The sequence below is a fragment of the Cyanistes caeruleus genome, chromosome 13 (genome assembly GCF_971803275.1).
Source record: "Cyanistes caeruleus chromosome 13, bCyaCae1.hap1.1, whole genome shotgun sequence".
In the NCBI taxonomy this organism is placed as follows: Eukaryota; Metazoa; Chordata; class Aves; order Passeriformes; family Paridae; genus Cyanistes; species Cyanistes caeruleus.
In genome coordinates, this window is record NC_141713.1 from 19,454,104 (window position 1) to 19,479,788 (window position 25,685).

A 25,685-nucleotide genomic window follows, 5' to 3' on the forward strand; every position below is an offset into this window, starting at 1 on the left:
TAATGCTTATATTCATCTCTGGCAACTGCCTCTTATCTCCTGAGCCACACTGGCTCATTTGCCATGGAGCTGCAGCCTGGAACCATCCATTGTTCCTTTTGTAGCACTGAATGGTGTTTTAATGCAGTGCTCAAAACGACTGTGCAGTTCGGGCCAGTGCAAAGCTTTAGAAGCTTTAGGCCATAGATAAACTTGGGAAAAAGGCTGCACAGACACGAAAGGCTGCACTCGTGTGATGAGGTCTTGGCCTGCTGTCCAAAACAGCTGTCAAAGACTTTATCAGGAGCAAGATGGTGCATTAATGGAGCCAGCAGCATTTCATGGGTTTCCAGAGAAATCACAGTGTTGTGTTTGGTAACAGTGAGCTGGAGAATTCCACTTCATTTAGCAATGGGAAGGATCCTTGGAAAAGGCTACAGGAGCAATAGAGCCATCAGTGGTAGTAGTGGAGATTGGACTTTTTTGATTCAGATCTGTCTTGAGCATTGAGCATCCCTGCAGCCATAGCTATCTTCTCCTTAATAAGACAAAATGCAGCAGGCACGTAGCTGAAAAAGGGAAAAATGGGATTTTAATGGTGGCAAAGTAACATGCTGTGGGTTGCTGTTGTCCTTCCTGAAGTGCCCCTCAACTCCAGACTTCAGGCACTTTTTTTATATATTATTGTGTGCATTTTTGCAGTTATACTGAGGTAAGAAAGTTTCACAAGCCACAATTCAGGTATTCAAAAAAACACCAAAAAAAGATGTGCTAAATATCCAGTGACTTGACTGATGTTTTGTAGGGAACATGCAGGAGCAGAGCACTTCAGTCATATCTTTGTGAGGAACTTGGGGATTGTTAAAAATCTTTCTCTTGATCCTGTTTGCAATCTGAGTATCATCTTAATCCATGTGAGGAACTGCCCTCCTGGGCCACGTCTGTCTTCCTGCTTCTATATAAATAATCCAAGGAGTTCAGGTTTTTTCCATTTCTACTCACTGCAGGTCTCCAAGGCCTTAGAATATGCCTTGACTCATCCACTCATTTAACTCTCTCAAATCTGCCTGCCTTGGTGGTTCCATCCCCTTTCCATTGTGCTGGAGACGAGCCTGTGGCTGAGTCCTGTGAGCATCCCTGCCTGGTTTCCATCCCATCTATTCTGCTTGTCAGGCTGGTGTCCAGCACCTGCTTCTCTGTTCTTCACCAGTCTCTGCATTTTTTCCCTGGTCTTCATATGATGAGATGAAAAATTGTTATCAAAATAAATGCATCTGTTAGTGAACCCTGTTTTTTTTCTACAGAAAAAAAAAATTAAAATTCCATGATGTTTTCAATTCCTTAACTTCATTTAACCAATATGATTGGTATTTCTTAAGCAAGTGACTTTACTAATAGACATTATTTTAACAGATCTTTAGAACTTTAAGCCATTTGTGATCAAGGACGTCTTAGAACGTGAATTTATTCACACTTTTGGGAGAATTCTGATGTGAAATTGTGCAACAGAAGGGAAATAAAAGATGTGAGACAACTTTTTGGTCAAAAACTGACCTGATTCTTGCCTTCCTTTAATTCTGGAGAGCTGGTAGGAGCTGGTTGTTTGATGTGATGTCATTATAAGCACACCCTGTATTTAACAGAATGCGTGATCAGAATTGTAAGTGGAAAATGGGTGTCTGAAAACTCAGAGGAACTGAAAGGGACTGATTTGGACCTGCAGCAAGGCAGTGCAAACAGCTGTTGGGGAGCAGATGTTGGGCCAGTAGCCCTGAGCTCCCCCATAACCTGGGCATCAGGGAGAGGGGGGATTCTTCCCCTCTGCCCCGCTCAGGTGAGACCTCACCTGTAGAGCTGCCTCAGCCCTGAGGTGTCCAGTATCAGAAGGATGTGGAACTGCTGGAGAGGTCCAGAAAAGACCATGGAGAGGCTTTGAGGGCTGGAGCCCCACTGCTCTGGAGCCAGGCTGGGAGAGCTGGGGGTGCTCACCTGGAGAAGAGAAGGCTCCAGGAGAGCTCAGAGCCCCTTCCAGGGCCTGAAAGGGCTCCAGGAGAGCTGGAGAGGGACTGGGGACGAGGGCCTGGAGGAATAGGACAAGGGGGAACAGCTTCCCATTGCCACAGGGCAGAGTTAGATGGGATTTTGGGAAGGAATTCTTCCCTGTGAGAGTGGTGAGGCCCTCAGGTTGCCCAGGGCAGCTGTGGCTTCCCCTTGCATCCCTGGAAGTGTCCAGGGCCACATTTTATGGTGCTTGGAGCAAACTGGGCCAGTGGAAGCTGCCCATGGCAGGGAGTGGAGCTGTGGATGACCCTGAAGGTCCCTTCCAAGCCAAACCTGTCTGGCATTCCTTGGTCATGGTCTTTGTTCAAATGGCCAGATTCTCTTCAGCAGCTGTGTGCTCCATGCTGTTGTTACATAGCCGTGGAAGGTCACCATGGAACTGTTCTGTGACTGTGTCCAGAGCACCCAAATTACAATTAAACCTGTGAAATGTTTTTTATTCTGCATAAACAGGTGCAGCTGTAGGTCATGTGAAATCGGCTCATGTTTAGTTAGAAAAGCAGTGATGCAATTCAGGTCAGATTTACAAACCAGAACTTACAGGCTCCTGACAATCTGCAGTGTGCAGGATTAGGCAGGGGGTGACAAGCATTGAACCTTGTGTTTTGAGTGCCAGCAAAGCAGGAGAGGAAAGTCCAGGTCTTCTGGAAGCATCTGCTGAGGTCTCCACAGCTTTGCTTTCATTGTACTTTCATCCTCTCTTGTTCATTGTCTCTGGGTCTGTGCTGGCTCAGCAGAGCCAGAGAGACTTCTTGGAGTGGGAGGAGAATTGGATTTGTGTCCTTTGGGAGAAGGAGAGAGGAGAGAACCTTTGCCCAGGAGAGGTGGGCCAGGCACATCTTTCTCTTCTGGTGCCACAAAATCATTAGATTTTATTTTTTCACATCACTGAGTGTCACTTTACCTGGACATTCTTCAGCTGGGATGAATTTTTGCTGAGGAATACAAGACACTTGGAATGACCATCAGAGGATGGTTACTTGGGATGATAAATTCCACAGTGTTAGGGACTTGGAATCGGGGTGAACATGTCATTATCAGCAAAAGCACTCAATTTTCAGTCCAGTAACATTTAACTGGCAGAGACACAAGGTAGAAAAGCCTTGTGGATTGAACTGTAATGAGGCAAAAAAGTATTTTACTACAGCAAGATCTGAGTGATGTTTCATTCCCTATATCCTTATAGTGGGACTGGCTGATGCATTTTTCAGTCCATTATAAGGGAGAGGAAATGGAGTGCTAGGGCCAAATGGCAGAACATTACCTAAGATGTTAAAAAAAAAACAAAACACAAAAAAACCAGCAAAGGAAAATACCATAGTTGCAATTAATCACAAACCTGAAAATAATCAAGGAGAAAAAACGAGAAGGAGGCAAAATAATTAATAGCATGAAGAAATGAAGATTCTCAGTTCTGAAGTACAAGAATAGGGAGACTTAATGGAATAGAAAGCAGAACTGCTGGAAGCACCTACTTATCCCAAAACCCATTAGCTGAGGAGACTGCTTGTCACCACGGGTTATTAACGTGAGGAGCTCAGCAGGGGCCCTTTGAAGAACTGCTACGTTGATGAGTGGATTCAGAATTCACAGAAAAATATTAATGGAATAAAACTGGAACCCCACAAAGCTTTTAAGAGCCAAGCAAGTGTCTCTGCTTCAGGACATGAGGGCAACTTGGGAGGGTGGAACTTCAAAAGAAACCTATCTGTGGGATGAGGTTCCTCACTTTTCTCTTGGAAATGCACATCCTCATGTGCAAAAGCTGCTGCAGTCACTCTTCTGCTCCATGCCACCACGGAAATTCCTGTGTGTTAACTGTGTTCCTGCTATTTGTTTGGCACTAATATCTGGGAAAACAAGGAAGACATTGGGATAAACAAAGTCAAAGATCAGGACTTTAGGAAGGGAAATGCTGACTTTCCATGAACTGCTCTGCCTGTAGCCCACTCCAGCTGCCCTATCAAATCAAATCCATCCTCAGCTCTTTAAAGGATTCTTTTAATTACATCTGATTACTCAAAAGACGCTTTAATGTCACAGAGTTCTTTCAGTTACCTAAATTTCTACTATACTCATGTGAAAAAATTTCAGGGAATGCAGACAGGCTGTTCCTGAGTTAGTTAGCAAGCGATGTTGTTTTGGTACAGTTGCTTGGAATATGGGATTTTCACATGTAATCCCAATCTGAATAAATTCAGGTTGATTTTTTTCCTCAGCTGTTGTTCAGGGGCTGAAGAAAGAGGAGGTGTAGAAATTCCATGTCTGGATAGGGTCTGTTGCACAGACTTTGCCTCTACAGCATTTACAGCTGAGGTGTGATGAGAAATAACTTCTCTTTGGGGGTAAAAATAACCTGGAATGGTGACAATGGTGCACTGGCAGAAGGAGTTAGTCTAAACTTGCCCTCTGCTTGGGAAGGACCAATCTAAAGGCAGAATTTGGCTTTTAAAGGCTCAAGGGCTGGTTTTGGTGATTGATTGGATTCCTTGGTGAGGATCTCAGTAAACTGTGCCTGTAAATGCTGGGCAAATTTCCCTAAATGTGGCCTCCTCACATCAGGTCACACAACTTCTTCTCGTGGCACAAAGTAATTTATTAATTGGTTTTTGTACTGGTTTCACTGTGAAAACATGGGTGGAGTGGAGGCTCAGTTTGTGCCATTGGCAGAACAGACTCTGGATGCAGTAAGGTGGAGGGAAACACATTTTGTCGTCAGTGGACCCTTCAAACTTGGCTGCCTGGTGGCTTCGTTCTCCTGTTGCTCTGTGGTGGGCTCAGGATGGCTCTGTGTGAGCACCTTTCCCTAAGGGATGTTCTGTGTCTCCTTTCATCATTCTCTCCACAGGAGAAGCAAAAACTGCAGCCTTGTTTTCTGGAAGGGTTTAATTTCAGGAGGAGAGAGTTTTTTTTTCCTTTCTTTTTCAAAATCAAGTTTTGATTTGTTACAGATGACACTTTCTGACCGCAGCACCCAAATCTCAAGGCTCTGAATGAAATCTTTTTAGGAAGATGATGCTCATAACCATCTGGCTCCGCAGCTGGGACTCAGAGAAAATCTCTAACAAGATTTGTGTTGGTTTCCTTTGCTCCTGGCTGTACTTGGGGGCTGTTTCTGAAAAGCATAACCACAGTGTGTTCCAATCATCAGCTGCAAAGTGACAATATCAAAGGCTTGAAATCATCTCTAAAAATAAATAGCAGGCAGGCTCTGGCTTGGGATGGGGATGGGAGTGGGAGTGGTGGGTTTCCCATCTGTCATTTCCCAAACCTGATTGCCACTAGTGGGGACACAATAGCTAGATCTTCAACACACCCTACACAAAATATGTTCTTGTTGTTCTTATTTGAGGTTTTCCACTTTGTTTTCTGTGTGTGCATCCATCTAGTGACAGGAAGGAGTAAGGTGAGGGCAGTTGCAGGAACACTCAGATACTTCCTCAGAAACCACGGGAATTCACAGAAGCACATGAACCATTTTAGGGGGAATGGATGTGAGATAGTGTGAGGATCACAGAATCACAGGATGGTTTGGGTTGAAAGGAACCTTAAGGATTGTCTCATTTCACCCCCTGCCATAGACAGGGACCCCTTCCACTATCCCAGGTTGCTCCAAGCCCCATCCAGCCTGGCTTTGGACACGTCCCCAGATCCAGGGGCAGCCACAGCTGCTCTGGGCACCCTGTGCCAGGGCCTGCCCACCCTCACATCGAAGAATTCCTTTCCATTATCCCATCTAACTCTGCCCTGTGACAGTGGGAAGCCATTTCCCCCTTGTCCTATCACTCCAGGCTCTTGTCCCCAGTCCCTCTGCAGCTCTCCTGGAGCCCCTTCAGGCCCTGGAAGGGGCTCTGAGCTCTCCCTGGAGCCTTCTCTGCTCCAGGTGAGCACCCCCAGCTCTCCCAGCCTGGCTCCAGCCCTTGGAGCTTCTCCATGGTCTCCTCTGGACTCTCTCCAGCAGCTCCACATCCTTCTGATATTGGAGACCTCAGGGCTGAGGCAGCTCTACAGGCGAGGTCTCACCTGAGCAGGGCAGAGAGACAAAATCCCCCTTTCCTGCTGCCCCCAGAGCATGGGAGAGTTTGGGGCTCCCAAAGCGCATGCACAGCTCACACTGAGCTTTTCATGACCCAAAACTGATCCACCACCCTGTTCAGTCCCCACAGGGAACAGTGAGTCCTGAGTCACCCATGTGTGTGTGGGGAATTGTGATTTCCTGCTCTTCCACTCCCTTCCCTGCTGTGACCCAACACATGTGGTTTCCATCCACGTCCTGCGTCTGCGATGGACGGAGCAGCCTTTGGGGCTCCCCCTTGGCTCACAGGCCATGGGCTCAGGCAAGCAGCATTAGGGGTTTTTAAAACAGAGGCTTAACACCCAGAGGAAAGTACTCTTGCAGGATATCAGAGTCAAGTTTAATCCCTGACTTGGAATCCAGGAGTGTTATATCATGCTCAAGCGGGAGAAGTATGATGTCATTTTCCACACTCATATTTTATCTGAACATCTTATTAAAATCCTGTCATTCTCCTGGGTCATTTCCCTAGGAGAACTCAGATTGTCAATGCACCACTCTGGCTTCAGCATGCAAGAAAGGTTTTTTAATGATTTTTAGGTACAATTAAGGAGGAGGAAAAATATCTTTAAAGGCAACATTTAAAGAAAAGGAGTGAAAAATGCAATTTTTTCATTCTTGAGTACAACAGAAAAGAGGAAAAGCTAGCTTAAAATTAGTTTGAACATTGTTGTAAAGGTTCATTTTTATACTTTAATTCTATAAATGTACCTGCAAAGGAAGTACTTAAAAAAACCAAACAACAAAGCACTGAAGCTGTGCACTATCTCTGGCTCCCACCCTCCCAGCTGGCTGCCACATCCTGGCAGAAACCTTCCACTATCACCCTGGAGATGGGAGGCCGCAGGTTGTCCTGCCAGTGGATTTTATCCAAGAGATCCAAGTGTCAATGATGTTTTCCAGAACTTATGGGTGGATTTTCCAATGAGAAAAAATAGCCTGTAATGTCATTACCATATAACGCTGCATCGTGCCCCAACGTGACACTCAAACACTTCAGGATTTTGTCACTAAGTCGGGTGTAAAGTTCTCACATTCAGAGAGAGGGTTTAGGTATTAGTTTCGAATTTTATGTTACACCTTTTTTCTAATTCTTCTTCTGCTCTCCTTCCACTTTTCCCAGTTTCTCAGTACCTTCCATGACCACCTTGGGCCAATTGGTACCTTCCCAATCACCTTCCTTGGACAAAGGTCCTTCTCTGACCTGCCAGTCTGCATTAGTCAGAGGCATTTTAAGGGGATTTCCCAAACCATACTAACACCCTTCCCAAAAATCCCAATGGGACAAGTCAATTCAACAAGTTTATCCAGAGAGACAGTTTTCCAGTGTCAGCATACCATCAGATTGACAAGTCCTTCAAAGCTACTTGTTTACTTGCAGCTCTAGGAAATTATAAACCACTAGTAATTCATTAGTTTTAAAAAAGAATTCCTTCTAAAAATAATTTAAAATATTTTAATGTCACAGTGTTCTCATCCTGGATTAGTGTTTTCCTCCTGCTGGCCATGGATGGAGTAGGACACATGGCATGGGAGAGGATTCTTCCCATCTGCTCTGCCCTCATGGAGCCCCACTGCAGAGCTGCTCCAGCTTTGGGGTCCCCAACATCAGAAGGACTTGGAGCTGCTGGAGCCAGTCCAAAGGAGCCATGGAGCTGCTCCCAGGGCTGGAGCCCCTCTGCTCTGGAGCCAGGCTGGGAGAGCTGGAGAGGGACTGGGGACAAGGGGTGGAATGACAGGACATGGGGAATGGTTTCCCACTGCCAGAGGGCAGGGATGGATGGAATAGTGGGAAGGAATTCCTGGCTGGGAGGGTGTTGAGGCCCTGGCACAGGGTGCCCAGAGCAGCTGTGGCTGCCCCTGGATCCCTGGAAGTGTCCAAGGCCAGGCTGGACAGGGCTTGAAGCAACCTGGCCTAGCAGGAGGTTTCCCTGCCCATGGCAGGGGTGGAACTGGATGATCCTTCAGGTTTCTTTCCCACCCAGACCGTGCCAGGAATCTATAAACAAAGCACTAAAAACCTGCATTTGGACCAGAAGAGGGATTTAGTCCTTGTCTGATTCCAGCAACTGAGAGGTTTCTGTCTTTCCTTCAAACCCAGAAATGTTCTCCCAGTTTTGGTGAGGAGCTGTAGATGCTCCAGCAGGTTTTGTGTCTGGTGCTGCTCTGCTTCCTCACCATCCTCCTCACTTTCTGCTCTTTCCCTAATTTAGCTCTCACAGCTACTTCTCTCCCTTCTTTAGTTGCTACTCCATCTCAGCAGAGGAGTGTCAGACCCAGCAAAGCTCCCTCAGCAGCTCTCTCCCTACAGCCACAAACACATGCTCCAGCCACTTGCCATCTGGGTTTTTTTCAGCTCTCGTGGAGCAGTAACTGTCAGGGATAAAAACTGGATTTTTATAGTATTTTAGTACATGTGGTCACTACTCCTCTGACATGAGCACTGGGAGTAGTATCTGGCACCTCTAAGCGCTATTCAAATAAAAGTGTATTTTCAGTTTGCTTTTCTTAATCTCTTAATTAGTAATTCCTGTAGCTCATCATCTCTGAGATGCCCACATGGGCTGTTCTCAATTGTCTGCACATCTAAGGTTCACTGAGAAACGGGGGCTTGGCTTCTGTTCCTGGTCATCAGATCTCTTCAGGTGATCCAGATCAAGCACATTAGGAGAGCTAGAATTCCTGGTTTTGCTTGTTTTAGTCTTGGGTCAATCTTGTCCCTCTTCACAGTGGCCAAGCATTGTTAATATGTGTATTTTTTAAAAATTGTAAGCATAAATTTAAATATTTTTTTTCTTAGAATAGAAATTGTTTCCTTTAATCATTTATTTGCATGCAGCATGCTTGTGTTGAATAGATACTTTGAAGCAAATAAGAAAACACGTACAATCTTTTCCTGATTTTTCCCCTACCTGGAAATTAAATAAATCATTTAAACACACAGAAGTGATTGAAGGAGAGAGATTTTCATCTGAAAATCCTAGGTAAATAACATGGACAAAATTCAGAAGGTTTTAAAATGTGGTTTTTTTTCCTCTGAGTCATATTGGAATGAGACATTTGTGTTACAGTAAGTACAAATGTAATCATGAAGCCAAATTTCACCTTAGAGAATAAATGGAGGAAAATGGGAATGGCTGATAAGGATTTCAAACCAGACATCAAATGATAATAAAAATCAAATCCTGTGTATGATAATAGCTCACTAAGTAATTTCTGTGGTAGCATATCAACAGGTTCCTGGGATTTAGTGCCAAATCCCTGTGAGCAGAAGCACTGATTGATTAATCAGAGAGCGTGCTGAAAATTTATTCCACTTATTAAAAGAAAAGCAAACAAATGGAGCTGCCACAGAGCCACTAAAACCACATATCCAGATTTGATTTTTGGAGGGATTTCCTGAAGAGGAACAATTCTACTGCTACTTTTTTTTTCTTCTTTCCCCTGAGCATTTCATTGGAACCACCTTTCATCCTTGTATAGAAATTATAGGAAGCCCATCAAAGGCCCTAAGGGAAAAGGGGATATTTCCTCTCTTCCTGTGTTCAGATCTGATTTCCTGAAGAGGAGAGGAATCTCTGTTTCTTCTCTCCACCAGAAGAAAATGTATTTTGTGGTGCCCAACTTTATTTAAGTAATTGAACAACTGTTCTTTGTATTTTATACCAAATCCTGCAGACTTCACACCTGGAAAGGAACATTTCTTATCACCTTGGATTTACTGTAATTGTACAGTATTTGTTGATAAGAGTCTGGAATGGGAATGTGTTGCTTGTTTTCCTCCTGGAGGGCAGGAAACAGCTGCACATGTGTCCACATGTTCCGGAAGAGTTGGGGGGTCACCAGGAGAGAAAGAATCCATAGGTAGTTCCTATGGCTCTATCAACATCACTCCTATTTTAACAAGTGAATTTTTGGAGCTATTGCAAGTTCTTGGGAAAATTACAAAGAGCGTTGCTTGTAAAGCCATATTTTTTGGGATGAATGGGAGTTCTGCATTGGTAGGGAATGCTGGCGCTGGCAGCATGTTTATCCAGCATGAACAAATAGCGCTGATAGTGTCCATAATGGGATAGACACACACAGTCTCCTGGGAAAATGCTGGAAAACTGGAGGCAAAAAGGGCCATGACCAGCAATGCAGCAAGTCTTATGGACTGAACAGCAAAGAACCAAGATGCCTTTGGGGTTAACAAGTCAGGCTGCCTTGTAAAAAGTCTTCTCTTCTAGATCCAAAGAATTTTCCAGAGCTGTGCATGAGAAATGGCATTTAAATATCAGCTTTTACAAGTTCTCATCACTTGTAGAAAGTCTGGAGTGGGTGCACTGACCTTGTCCCCATGTCTGGGATGTCCCTAGTGAAAAACTGGGATTTAACAGTGTTACATTGATCAGAATTGTTGAAGGTGCAGTAATGTTGTGTTGAGTAGCTGAGTGTGTCAGCATGTCTTTATGGGTTCTCCCTGGATTTGCATAATGCTGAAAGATGGGATAAGGGCTGTCACAGTTAATAAACTCCATGGCTGTTTAATCCTCATTAGGCCTTTAAGTCGTTTTGGTGCTCGCACTCACTTTCCAGTTGTACTTAAATCCACTTCTCATTAACTGAGTCTGTGCTCAGGGACTGGGATCTAAACCCCAGCTCTGAGCACTGTGCCCTTCCCAAGGTGCATTTTTCATAGCAGTGACCCAAAACAGATTGTGGTGTCCAATGTGTGTGTGTAAAAAGGACATTTTTTTCTATGAAAAATGAGTTTGGGTTTTTTTGTCTTGCTTCTCCAGAGAGCAGCACATAGTGCCAGCTGTGCTCCAGCAGTTTCAGTGATGGAGGGAGGCTCAGAAACCCTCCTAGGCAAACTCAGATATATACAGGGCTGTCCAAATGTAATATTAAGTTGTGGTTTGATGATCATAAGAGCTGCCCAAACCCAAGTATCCATCCACCACCTTTCTCCTCTGTCCTTGGTCAGGCTATGCTGTCCTCTGTGTTAGTTATGAGGGAAGATGGACAAGCTTCTCAATGAGCTGAGTTGTTTGAAGTCTTTAGAGTCTTTTTAGAGACCTGTAACTGTCTCATAAATACCACTTTGGAATGATTCTTACTCAGAATTGCTCAATGCACCAATACCCTGCTCTTCCTAAGTGATGCAAAAGCGACGAGCTTTGCTTTGTTTTGTTCTTCTAATTTTCTGATTGTCTTTGTTGAGCAATGCCCTGAACAGTTCTTCATTTCAGTCTGGCTCTTTCGAAACAAAATGTTGGAGGAAGTATTTATTGCTTACAAGAGCCCTTCATCCATGGGTTTGTTTGGGTCAAAAATGCTTAAAGCTGAACACCAGGGGCCAGTTGCTGTTCCAGATCTTCTGCATGCTTGGGTTGGTTTGATGGAGTCATTGAGGAGAGAGAGGGTCTGTCTCTTGCATTTCAGTCCCACTCTGGATCCCACTGTGTTTACTGTGGTCCACACTCCAGAAAATGTTCCTCTTGGCCATGGAAGGCTGTGACTAAAACCACAGAACTTCCAGCAGCATCCTGATGGTTTTATCCACAGAGAATATCCCGAGTTGAAACAGGCCCACAAGGATCGTCGAGTCCAGTTCAGTGGGATCTCTTGGCTTTCTGCTCCCTGGGACATCCAGTCACTGAGATACTGCTGTAATTTTTGCTCTTTGCCTTTCAAAGTCCTTCAGCACTTGCTTTCACCCATTCTCTGTTCTCTGGGCTTTGTTTATTCCCCTTAGTCTGAAAAATGTGTAAATATTTGAGATTTAGTTCAAATTGAGCTATTGCTGCTGTTGCTCGTGTGTTAGGTTAGTCAGCAGTAAAAACACCGAATCCAAAAGGATCATGGGGGAAACTTCCAACAAAATCATATGAAAATGTCTGTAAAAAGCTAGCTGAGGATCTTGGAATCATGGAATCACTTAGGTTGGAAAAGACCTCTAAGATCATCGAGTCCAACCATTCCCCAACACTGTCAAAGCCACCACTGACCCATGTCCCCAAGTGCCACATCCACAGGGCTTTTAAATCCCTGCGGGGATGGAGACTTCACCATTTCCCTGAGCATCCTGTGCCAGTGCCTGACCAAGCTTTCCACCAACCTGAGCCTCCCCTGACACAGGTTTAGGCCATCCCTTCTTGTCCTGTCCCTCATTCCCTGGGAGCAGAGCCTGACTCTCCCCCATGGTACCTCCTCCTGTCAGGGAGCTGCGCAGGGCCAGAAGGTCCCCCCAGAACCTCCTTTTCCCCAGACTGAGCCCCACCCCAGCTCCTTCAGCTGCTCTAGACCCTTTCCCAGCTCTGTTCTCATCTCTGGCTCCAGCCCTACAGTGTTTCTTGTCGTTTTCCATGTATTCAGTCTTGGTGGGGATTTTAACCCACCTGCTTTCCCTGGATTTTCTGGGTATCAACAAATATTTGGGATAATTCCAGTTTGAAATTTCAGCCCTCAGCTGAGTGCAGAAGGCCAGGAGTGAGGGATCCTGACTGGACCGGGGGGTGCTGTGGGATGGCAGCAGACAGATTTGCTTAAATATATTTAGTGACTTTCTAATCTCAGTTCTTAAAGAATCTCCTGTGTGTGTACAGATGTGTTTTACTGAGACTTTTAATTTGAGCAAACTTGGGTTCCTGAGATGACATCTTTTCCAGCCTCTAAAACATAGGCTGCTGGTGCTGGAACTGTAAGTCCTTGTTCCAGAGCACTTCAAAAGCAGATTTTAATTCTTAAGCCTGTCTTCCCCTTGTTCCTTTTGACAGAAGATGTTTCCAGAAGTTTATCTGTTTTTAAGGTGGCCTGAATCTGATCATGACAACTTTAAGAACAATTAATTTGGCAATGAAATCTTACCAAAAAATCAAACATTATATCAGGATCTTAACAAAAGTTGGTCAACCCAAAAAGTGGAGTTTCTGGCGTATAATAAATAATATATAGATCCTTTCTAACTTGATAAGCAGAAAACTATTGATTAAAACCTTGTCTGTAGCTTATTTCCTGACTCGCCGAGTCAAAGCACGTTTGATCTGTCTCAGTGTGGAATCAGCAATATTTTTGTGTGGGTGCAATATGTCCCTCTCCCTTTGATCCCCAGACATTTGTTTTGGCATTGCAGCAGCTATTTTTATTTTGCTTTGTGAGGGAAATCAAAATGGTTTGATGAGTATCCCTGTGTTCCAGATCTGCTCAAATGTCACGTAAGGAGACTTGTGGAAGAGAGCAGAAGCTGTAGGTGTTGACCTGAAGACAAGCTGTATGTGATGTATGGGATATAGTTCAGAGACTAGAATTCATTTATGTAGGATAGTACAGAAATAAATAATTTCTCATTAAATAAAGCATAAAACCTTATTTTAAATGCTCTGCTGCAGCTCCTGAATTTGAAAAGAAATAATATTCCCTGATGGTCTTTAGATTGGGTAGTTTTGGAATCTGTTTAGGATAGTGAGGGGCTTTATTTAAAATGTGATGTCAGTGAAGATCTATTCTAAAAAATAAATATTTTATTGAAATAAAATAAAAAAAAAAATCAAAGAAAGCCCCCCCTCTAAACCCTGACTCATTTAAAATAGATTCATTTCAGTGCAGGTATTTTTTAAATGGATGAAGGCAAAGTTCTCCATCCACCTTGTATTCTCGACATGTTGCTTTGCCAGGAGTTTCCTTCCTGTTCTTAGGGTTCAACTATCACTTCTAAAAGTAGCTGTTGAACACTTTGGGGTCTGGGCCACTGATTGTGGGATCCAAGCATAGCAAGGAAATCACCTCTTCAGGGGCTTCCCAGCTTTCCATGTAGCTGAGACCACCTTGGGAACAAGAGCAGTGGCTCGTCCCCCACCTGCACATTCTGGAGGAAACTGGGCAATGCTGGTGTCAGTGAAACTTCCCTGCCTGAGCGTTCAGGAGACTCGTGGCAGTCACACTCCCAGCATTCCTCAGCACTGCAGTGCTGCAGGCTTAATGAGAAACTCGTTTATTTTGGAAAAAAGAAACAAACAGGGACATTCAGGGGTGAAGTCCTGCACATCACTGTAGCCTCTAATGAAAGGTAATGAAAAGCATTGCAACATAAACCCATATGTGATGCTGTAGGAGAAACAACAACGTTCTTTTTGGCTTCAAATAGAGGTGGAGTTTGTTTTCAGTTGCATGTTGGAACAATTATTTGGGCTGGTTTATGCCAGGACAAAGCGTTAGGGCAGTGAGAGGCATTCTGGATCTTGGCCTTCGTCTTTCCCCAGAGACTGATTTCTCTGGTGTGACAGTGGCACTGATTGTCTTCCAGCTTAAGCAAAAAAGTGTAGTTGGAGAGTAGGGATAGAAAATTTGCCTTGAATTTTCTATTAATCACTGAAATACTTTCTCACATTAGAGGAAATTAAAAAAAAAATAAAAAATTAGACAGCAACCTCCCCCACCAAAAACAACCTGTATTGCCAAAAAGCCTTCCCCAAACCCTTTTCATCAGTAAAAGGGAAGAAAAAGCAGTTAGTGGGAACTAGAGCTCTTTGTGTTGGAAATGCCGGCTGCTTTCCAGCCCTTGTTGGATAACTCGGGCATTTCAAGAGCTCACTCTTTAAAAGTGCTGTTTTGGTCTGAGCTGCACCAAAATCCTGTCAGTCCTGTTGCTCACCTGTTTGCAGAACACACTTGGCTTTGGTTGTTTTTTGGGTGAGGAATCCCTCGCTAATTGTGGCCATATTTTGTAGTTACCTTGTGATATCGCTTTTTACTGCCACTGTGTTATGGTCAGCAGTGTACAGAAGCTGTGAGCGTACTCAGTCATGGAATCATGGAATTGTTCAGGTGGGAAAAGCCCTCTGAGCCCATCCAGTCCAGCCATCCCCCAGCAGTGCCCAGGCCACCACTAACCCATGTCCCCAAGTTCCACATCCACAAATCTGTTAAATTCCTCCAAGGGATGGGGTCTCCACCCCTGCCATGGGCAGCTGTTCCAATGCCTGACAACCCTTTCCATTAATAAACTTTTCCTGACATCCAACCTAAACCTCCCCTGGCTTGGACTGTGTTAATCCCTTCTCCTGTTCCAGCTGGGCAGGGAGAGGAAGTGAGACCATGTGCTTAATTGCATTTTAAGAGCAAAACATTGGCAGAACGGCTTGTGGTCACGCTGAATGCTGCTGTCTCAAAAAATCAAGGAAAAAAGAGGTGGGAATAAGCTGATAGAAGACAAACTATGCTTTATTCCTTCAGCTGGGGTCAGTGACATGAGGCCACTCAGATGATGTTCCTCGAAGGGAGCATTGGTGAGAAGGATTTCAAGGCAATGTGTGACGAGCCACTGATTTCAGGGTTTAATTGAGATAATTATGTGGGTATTTTCTGGTTCCTTTTTTATTCTGCTGCTGTGGCTAAAATGAACTAAAATGTAGCAACCGTGGCTGGTGCCATAAGTTTTTAGGTTATTAATATGTACCAAAGCTCTACTCAAGGTGATAATTGAAACCAAGGAGAGAACCCCAAGCAGCAAGAACAAAGACAATCTTTAAATAGGAATTCCTGCTTTCTGGGTCTCTAGGTAGGTGCCTGTCCAAAAGCCCAGGGATCTTCCTTTGATCTCAGCTTTCATCCCATCAAGCAGAAACTCTTTGATCGTGGCTGTGGTGAGGATGACCCTTCCTCGGTGCTGTTTTTCCTCTCTCTGGGAGAGCTGCTGGAGGAGTGCTGAACCTGCCTGCTGTGATTTGCAGCTCCCACTGGTGGTACCTGGAAAACTGCAAGTTTTCAGGAACCCTCAGATTTACTAGAGGGGTTTTTAGCCTTCCCGTTTGTAGCCCTTCTGCTGCCTGTCCTGGCCTGTGCTTTCACATTGCTTGCTGTTGCTCCTGTGCAATATCCACCCTTCTCTTTCCTTCTCCCCCAGGAAACCTTTCAAGGATCTTGATGAATTTATTATATTTCTGTTTAATGTATGTATTTATTTTCTTCCTTTTTGCCATTGGTGATGGGATTTGTGGTGTATCTCATGTGTGATCCACTCAAATGCATGACAGAAACCAAGCCAAAGTCAGGGGTCCATCCCACAGCCCTGGGATTACACCCAGTTCCCAGTGCTGTCAGGACCATTGGCATAACGTGGCATAAATTAAAATAGCAGACAAAAGCTTTGGCAAGGGAGAAATTTTATGTTGGATGTGGGAGCTCGAGATGCAAAAGCCATTTTAGTGCAGGGCAGGAATGATTTCCAGTCACATTTTTTTCTCTATTTCAGGCTGTGACCGTGCGGAATTCCATGGCCAAGTCATTGTACAGCGCCCTGTTTGACTGGATCGTGTTCAGGATCAACCACGCTCTCCTCAACTCCAAGGACATGGAGGAAAGCACCAAGGTAACATCTCAGCAGCTCTTTTGGCTCCTCTCTTGGGTTTTTTAAATAGATAACTGAGTGGTAAAACATTACCCAGGCATGCTGCTTAACATGAAGTTAATTTTTCCTTGGATCATAACTGAGTGCATCATTATTCAAAGTGGTGCTTGCTGAGCTGAGAAGGATGAAGCACCTTATTATAAGCTCAAAGCAAGCAGGGAAGAGATTTTGCTGTAGCCACAAAAGCCAGTTCCCCCACCCACTCCAGGAGCAATGGCAAATAATTTTCCTCTTTATGTGTAAAACTTGAGGACTGTGTATAATTGAGGGGGGGAAAAGGGAATTCTTGTTACCGCATTTTGATGAAGTTGCTCTGTGATGAAGTGATGAACAAGCTGGGTGCCTGTAAGTATTGAGGCAGTACAGTAGAAAAATTAATTTAAAGAAAAAAGGTCATGATGGGAAGAGTGGAGCTGGTGCAATCCAAACTGAATTGATGAAAGGAATGATGTGAAGTTTCCTGCAATAGCAGGGTTTGGATGCTGTGACCTAGCACATCCTCCTTAACCCTCTTGTGTCCACACTCCTCGTGGCTGGGGGATGCTGACCCCAAAATCTGTGTCCATGCACACAGGCACTTCCAGCTCTCCAGTTACCCTTGGCTTGTGAATCTGAGACATGGTCCAGCAGCATGTGGGTTTTTTTGGGGGGGGATTGTGCATCCAAACTAAAGTCAAAGCTGCCAAAAGGAGGATTTTTGCTAAGCACTGACATTTGGATTGTGCTGTAGGAATGAAGTTGAAGTCTTCATTGCTCTCTCAGTGTGGTCACTCCTTTATTTAATTCCAAAAAAGGCTTGTGGATCGTAATTGTGGACTGGAAATGAAAACATGCTTATGAAATCTGGTTATATGCTTTTCTGACAAAGAAGGGTTGTTACAGTGATAACATCCAGCGAGGCTTCTGACTGCACATGCTGCCTCTCCCTCTGTTTAATATTTTACAGAAATGTTGTATTCTTTCCTGATTTTTTCTGAAGTCATCAGAAGTTTTGTCTGGGCTGTCATGAAAAAACAAACCACACTGTTTACATATTTGGTGAAGCAGAAAAGTGGATTTGTTTTGACAAGGAAATGCATCTCAAATGCTAATTATTTTTTATAAATGACCCAATGATTTTTTAAAATTATTGTCTGTTCTGTAATATTTAAATACAAATCAGTCTAGGACACTCTTGTGTGCTTAGTCAGCATGGCTGTTAAAGTGAGGCACCACGGTAGCTGTTTATGGGCTATTAAACTTTTGTTCCCAACCTCAAATCTCAGCAGGTAAGAGCCAGAACAGCCCAAATTCCTGCTTTTCTCCAGCACTGCTGCTGCACATTAACCCTTTGCTTCCTCCAGCCATGACTCCCATGGAGCATAACCACCTTCCTCCTTGCCCACCTCCATGTGTCATTTCATGAATTCACAATTCACATGTTTCTGACCCTTTTTTTTTGCCCCAAATTGTAATGATAATATCCAGGTCAGGCAGCAGGAGCTGGGAGTGGTGTTGCCCCTGTGGCAGAGCAGATCCACCCACGCTGGCAAATGCCCAGGACCCAGAGCTGCAGGAATGTGCTCGTGCCCAGATCCAGGGAGACAATCCTGGGCTGCACTTGGGCCCCAGTTTCTGAAGCAGAAAGGCAGCACACAAAACACCAAGAAATATCTGCTGCTTTAGCAGTTTGTCTTCAGAGTCCTCTATGAATTGGATTGATTCTCACAGATCCCCCAGAAATCATTAAAATGCACAAATCCTCCCCATTTTAGGGGTGGAGACGGTGAAGAAGCGATTTATGTGCATTTCAGAGCAGCTTCGTTAACCATCGACCAGCCAATTTTCCCTTGAGCAGTCCCACCACGTCACCTCCTCAGCCCTATTTTTAGCCCCCAGTTTGGCTTGTTTCAGCACAGAGGGAGGAGAAATGTCTCCCTGGACTGGGCAGGGCTGGGAATAGCTGCTCCTTTGCCCTCGAGGAATAACATTGCTGCCAACAAGTGTCCGAGGGCATCCTGGGCTCTGCAGCTGCCATTGAGGCACCAACCAGGAATCACCACAGCAGAGAAATGGAGCCAATGACCTGGTTCTTCCTACCACTTCCCAATCCTCCTGAAATCCTTTTCAGCTCATTCTTGGAGAATCCCCAGATGAGGATACAGGTTCTTCTTACCTTCACATATATTGTTTTGAGGTTGGGCAACACCAGTGAGTAACTGGGAGATAGACTGGGAGCATCTCCAAACCCAGGGAATGCCTCCTTGCTGTAAGGCAATACCTTGGCACTTGGGTGACACCTCCTTGCTGGCATCTACCAGCCAAAAAAAATACCTTTAACACACTAAGTCTATGATTTATGGGAGCAAAATACAGCCTTGCACCTCAGAAATTCCTGAGTGTGTGGTGGGTGAATAATATGTGACTCACACAGCAGCAAATGTCCCAGATTAATCCCAGCTCATGCTTGACACTAATATTCCTCTGACTTTGAAGATACATTTTGAAACAATCCTGTAGGTTCTGAAGGTTCAGAAAATGTCAGATGATGGATTTGGGGCACAGAGCTTTCTTTTATAATAATCACATTATGCAGAGGTAAAACAAGACTCAAAACCACCTCAATTCAGAGTGTGTTTGGAAGAAATTGAGGAGAAAAATTAATACAGAAGTTTCTCTCTTCATGAGTGTAGATTTGATTTTAGTGACACAATGGGAACTGAGATCATTTTCAGATCCCAATATGTGTTTATTTGATATCAGCAGTAAGGAAAAGATCAAAAGATGAAACTGGACAAAGAAAAATAAACACTCAGCCGTTGTTCTTCCATATTGTCCAGCAAATATTTGGAAGATGTAAATCAGAGCTTTGATATCCAAATTTAGTTAAAATGTACAGTGAAATATTTTGGGAAAACACAGTGGGATTTGGTTTATCTTGCTTGGTAACAGGATTTCTAGCATATTATTTCTGACCTGAGTTGTGAATAAGTTATTTGATACCTCCTGGGTTATGGTAATGGCAGAGCTGCCATGGGTCAGATTTGCTCTGACTCCCTTTTCCTTCATCTTCTCTCAATTCCTTTTAGTTCCTTTTATGTTCTCATGATTCCCTACAAATTGTCTGAAATATAACCTTTATTAATGAGGTCAGAGACTTTTCCTTCTCTTGAGAATGAGATTACTAAACCTCCCAGTGCCTCTTATTGAATTCCCCTTCCATAAATCAGGTTAGGAATTGCTGGAAGTCCATCTCACTTCTTAAAACAATGATAGAATGGAGACTGTGGTGGATCAAAAGGCATTTCCAAGGGTGTTTTTAATCTTTTCCCATTTGGTTCTTGTGAAGTGTCTTAATTTCTTCTCAAATCACCCTGCTGCCGTTTTCGGATGACGTGCCGCATATGCGGGGACGATGGTGAGCTCATGGCTGTGAAGAATATTAAAATTAATGGCCATGAAGAAAAATTCATGGTTGAACACATGAAAAACTTGTGGCCATGAAGAAAATTCATTACAATTAATGGCCATGAAGAAAAATTTGTGGTTGAATTCATGGAGGATTCATGGCCATGAAGAAAATCCATTTAAATTCAACCAACCAGTTAATTGTTGGCTTTTTGACCTGAAGCAGAGGAAGAATTGCTGAACATGCAGTGTGTTTAAAGTGCATCAGTTCATTAATTTTAGATCCCAGCTTCCAAGTTTGTAGCAAATCACTGCCTTTCACTTTATTTAATAGGTCATGGTATATATTGGGGTGATGTAGGCTGGAGTGGTCCTCTTGGATGAAGTGGTGATGGATTTTGGGGTTGTTTTAGGGAGGGATATTTTTTACAGTATCAGCTTTGGAATATTGTAAATTAAAAGAAATCATTAAAATTTAAAAAGAGATAAAAAATGTAAAAATCACAGTAACAAACAAGATTTCTCCCCTGAATTAGAAACAAACTTATTTGTTTGATTGCCAAAATGTACCTCCGTGGTGGAATTACATCACCAGCGTGCATTTGGGGCAGCATAAATCAGCTCCAATGATCCCTATTTATTGGCACTTTGGGAGTTGGAGAGCACACAGCTTCAAGGCCATCATTTGCCAAAAGCCCTTAAAACTCATGCTCTGTGTTTAAATGTCATGGCTGAGACATTTTAAGAAAAGCATGAGGTCATTTTTCATCATCTCAAGCAAGAAAGTGCTCACTGACCCAGGGTTCACCCAAATTTCAAAAATCCTCACAGACATGCACTTTTAATCACAAGAATTTTGATATGCTAATTAATACAGTCACACTTTTTAATTTTATATGTTAGTTTTGATAAAGAAACAGCATTAACACACAAACTAGACTTAGTCGAGGTCTAAATTATCTTTGTGTGATTTCATTATGGCACCTATTCAAAGGATGAATTTGAATCTGAAGATTTAAAAGATTTATAAATGTTAAACTCCTGTGATTTTTTTTTTAAATACTGAGCTGCAAATTTCATCCTAAACCCACCCGGATTACACACTTTTTACAGGCAGTTTAGCAAGATTAATTCCTGTGTATGTCAATGGAAAAGGTATTTTTTCACCTTGCTACAATAATTGATTCTGTACTAGTACATTTGTGCTCCTTTATCAGGGACAGAGAGCAGAAAAACAGCCATAAATTACAAATTTCTCAGGTTTTAAAGTTTTCCCAAGTGGCATCCACTGGCCTTGTTTTTTTGGGAGCATCGTAGCAGAGGAAAAACGACTGTTTCACTGCAGAGCTCTGCCTGCATTTCTCTGACATGAAACTGCAAAATACCACACAGTTTAAAATCTGTATTCTGGAGGAGTTCAGGAGTAACAAACACAGGGATGTGAGAAAAATGCTGGTTTACTCTGTATAAAAACCATGACAGAATTAACTACCCTCCTCTTGGATGTGTGGTTTGATACCTGCAGTGATTTTGTGAAATGCAGATTATTTTTATAGTTCTGCGTGTGTTTAATTTTAGGCGTCAGCAAAAAAAATATAAAAACACAGCTTTAAAATACAATATTTCCATAAGATTCTTTTATAACTGACAGGGCTATTTTTTGCAATATATGACTCTTCTGTTTTGCTTTATAAGTGTATTTCCATGCCCACATTGAAATATATTTGGTAGCAGTTTCAATGCAATAAATGAACCAGGATTAGAAAAAAGAGAGAAGGTTTTTGTGCTCGGTTATTTTGTATTAAATTAAGTTTGTGAGATCTTAAAGACCAATTTCAGGTTAAAGTCTTCATTGGTGGCAGGGGCTTAACTATTTCCACAGGGCGTCAACACGATGCTTTTGAAAGCTGCTGTCAGTAAATCCATGAATAGTCTGGAAGTGGGAGCGTTTTATCTTCCAAGTCTTGTTTGGATATGGTGGAATAGAGACTTTCATGTGGAGGAAATTTTTGGAACTCTTGTGGATTGCAGGGATGAGCTTCAACAGCAGGGGGGTGGTTGGGGTCGGGATTTGCAATGGTGATGTGAAGGGAGATGAGAAAAGTCACTTTGTCCTGTTTCCATCATCAGTTTTTCCATGGATAATGTAAATAAAATATGATCCATCAATCATACAGAGAGTTTAAGAAGAATTCCTCCTGAGGAATTTTAAAAAAGGATGAGGCAGATTTCTGCTCAGTGAACAAAGGGGTTGGCCACATCCATTGGGACAAGCAGGAGCAGATGCTGGACCTTGGGAATCAGTGGCTGAGAGTGAATCCCTCTGCCAGGCTCAGTCCTTGGTCCAGTGGTTCCCCATTTCCATCTTCTGCTCAAAGAGCTGTTTCTCATGGCTGTTTCGCCAAGTGATGCAAACTTCTGGGAAAGTGGCCAAGGGCCTTCATCCTTGTCATGGCATCAGGGAGGTAGAGACTGTCCGGCCCTGGAATAGGGAGAAAAGCCTGGACAAAAGATGAAGTAGTCAATGAGCTCTTGGAAAATGGGTTAGAGACTTATCTTTGTGCTTAAATGCTTTTTTTGTTTTGTTTTTGCTTGTGCCAGTGGCCAGAGTCCAGGTCAGACAAAGCTCCAACTCACGGCCGAGGGGCCACTCTGCCCACGGCAGCCATGCCTGTTCCAGACGTAGGTGGTTCCCTGGTCAGGAGTCAGGCACAGAAGGAATATTTTCCTCCCACATTATGTGATGCATTGCAAGTGGACAAAAAGCAGCGTGGAGAGACCTGTGGACAGTCTGGCTTATATTCCTGGCTGTGGAATTAAGCCAGTCTTAGCAAGGAAGTCTTAGAAAATCCAGAGTGCAGGTAACACCAATAGAACGAGAATCAGGGTACTTGGCAGCTTTCAGGTCCTTTGAGGTGGAGGGGAGTGGATATTTGTCCTCCCTACTTGAGGTTTGGCTTATTTGACCAGTGCTAATGCTATTACCTCTCATATTAGTTATTTAATTAATTGTAATGGGTGAACGGAGTATTTGCGTGAGGTGGCTTTGGTTGGATCCCAACCAAAGGTGGGTTAGAGCACCTTCGGGTGCTCCAACAAGCTGCTGGTGGAGCTCTCCCCAGATGTGTCCTTCAGGCTCTTCTCTCCTTTTCTGATGACAGCAGCCTTTCTGGGTGGGCACAGTAGGAGTTTTATTTATAACTAATTGTGAATTAGGTGTTTAACACAACAGTCATGTACAGTCATTGGAAGCTGCAGCAGAAGCTGTATCTTGAGTTTGTTTTTGACCCTGGCTCCCTCTGTGGATGAGGATTATTTGCTGACACATCCCCATGTCCTCCCTCCTCTGGGTTTCCTAAATCCATCTGACAGGCAGAAGGCTCAAGTTTTATGAAAGCCAGTACCTACACAAAGGAGAAAGTTACACTTTTCTACTCCCATCAAGGGTGGGAAGCACAGTCTGAGCCAGGAGGTGATGGATTGCACTCGCCTGTGGGCCAGCATACGCCTGGCCAGAAGTCCACTGCCTCTCCTTGCCTGGCTGGTTTGGGGAGGGGAGGGGGCCAGGAGGGTGCAAAGCTGGGAATTCACTACAGCATGGACCTCGTTTGCCAACACAGGAAACCTTGGTGCACCCACATCTTGATGAGCATCTCAAGAGGTAATTGTAGGTTAGAGACCAAACAGACATTGGCCCTTCAATTTGGGGAAAAGCTTGGAGTGAGATATGACTGAGGTTCACAAAATCATCAAAGTGATGGGAAAAAAATGCTGTTTAGAACTGTAACTCACCAAATCCTGCAATTTACATTATGAATTATGGATTTAATAAAAGAAAAAAACTTGCCTATTGTGAACTTCTGGAGGTTAGTTAGAGAGAATGTAGGGCTCATAGTGCCAACAGGTTCCAAAAAAAATTGTGGTAGGTCCCTCTTTACACCTCTCTTGCCCATGAACTGAAGGAGCACAGAGGTGTCTCCTCTTTTCCCTCACCCCAAACTGCCGGGAGCTGGTGGGAAAAGGTGCCAGAGTGCAGAAGAGCCATGTGGATCCAGCCAGGTGTCACAGGGGAAGATCACGTGGGCAGGGCTGGGCCAGCAGTTGGGGCCAGGTGTTAGTCAGGGCTTTGGGCTTCCTTTTTCAGCAGCATTATTATTTTTGCATTAATTCCTCCCTTTCAGTGAGGCAAGAGCGACTCGGTGCTCCCAAGCATCAGTCCATCATCTGATCCCTCTGACAAACAAGGTGGATGCTTTATTTGTGATGCCATTTTAGTTTTCACCAGGAGAACTAAAGATTATTTCCATGGGAAGCCCTGATGTGCAGGAATTTCTTCTTGAGATTTGCAGCTGGAGCAGGTTTGCTTGGACAATGCACTCACCTTGGTTGTCTTCACTGTGCAAGCCTTTGTTTCCCAAGCCTATCCTCATTTTGCCCTTCTGAAGATCAATACTCTTAAATCCAATAGAATAACTTGGAACAGAGCTGAGGTTTCTTCAAAGATAGCCATTTGTTTGTAAATAAGAAAAAAATAACAAAGGGTCTTTTCTCTTAGAACAAGCCTTTTTGTCCAGATATCTAAAGTTACATGTTGTCTCTGTGATTTGGAGGAGTCTTCCAGATGGTACAATATCAACAATTCCAGTAAAATTCCTGCTATTTGGTATATTGATTTCTACCTGTGTGCATTTCATTATGTACTGTGTACAGATAATCCACTTCACATGATTTTATTCTAATCCTCACTCTTACTTTCCTTGCAGACTTTATCCATTGGGGTGCTTGATATTTTTGGGTTTGAAGACTATGAAAACAATAGCTTTGAACAATTCTGCATTAACTTTGCCAACGAGCGCTTGCAGCACTACTTTAACCAACACATCTTTAAACTGGAACAGGTAAGTCCAGAAATGTTTACTCTCTGATGCCAGTGAGTGTTGACATGACTTTGTGGCCCTGATAAAGTTCCGAAATTGTCCCTTTAATTCTGTTTTGTTAAGGAGTGTACACTGAATTATTCAAATTTAACTTCTAATTGACTTTATGACCAACTTCCACCTGTAAAATAAAATCCAGCCAGACATTTGCTGGTTTAAAATAAACATTTTGGCTTCCAAAAACATCATGAAGACCTTAACCACTGCTCTGTTGTCTCCTTGATACGTGATCAGAGGTCTCATCAAGGAATGAGCAATTCCTTCCTTGCCTTTTCCTGGACATGCTGTCATGCCATTTGGTATCACATAAAAGTTATTTTTTGTTGTCTAGAGAAAAAGCCACCCCAATCTCACTGTGTTTTTTGCCTTCCAGTGTTGATTTGTGGGGAGGGAGGGGAAATGTCACTCTGATGTGTTCCCCAAGGTCAGATTTGAGAGCATTATGACCTCCAATAGCCCTGGCAGATTAGGAAAGGCTGAACTTTAAGCTTTGCTTTATGTTTGTTAAGACAGGGTGTTGCTTTCCAGCCACAAATTAATGCACTTAAGAGAGATAACAAAAACACAGACGGCAATCCAGCAGGTAACACACACCAAATGGTTTAGATGGGTGGAGGCTTCTTCTCCATTCGTTATCCAACCAGCAGGACAAGAAGACTGGAAGTTTCTTTTCAACATCTGTGTGTTGTTTCATGGATGGACAATTATTATTGGGCTGTATAATATAGGAGATATGTTAGAGAGCTTCTAAATGCCTTTTTTTTAACATGACAGTCTGCATATCCTCTCTCCAGGTGAAATCCTTCTTGGGGGAGGCCAAGGGGAACCCTCCCTATAATCATTGCAGAATTAACCC

At 43.5% G+C, this 25,685-nt stretch overlaps 1 protein-coding gene across 26 annotated transcripts in view; it reads left to right on the top strand.

Moving 5' to 3' along the window:
- Window positions 1-25,685, top strand: part of MYO9A (myosin IXA) — a 171,924-nt gene that overhangs the window by 86,596 nt on the left and 59,643 nt on the right. For all 26 annotated transcript variants that reach the window (XM_086848501.1, XM_086848505.1, XM_086848504.1 and 23 more), the window contains 2 exons: window positions 16,350-16,466; window positions 24,656-24,790. In XM_086848501.1, the coding sequence (XP_086704627.1) occupies window positions 16,350-16,466; window positions 24,656-24,790 (252 nt within the window). The remainder of the gene's footprint in view (window positions 1-16,349; window positions 16,467-24,655; window positions 24,791-25,685) is intronic.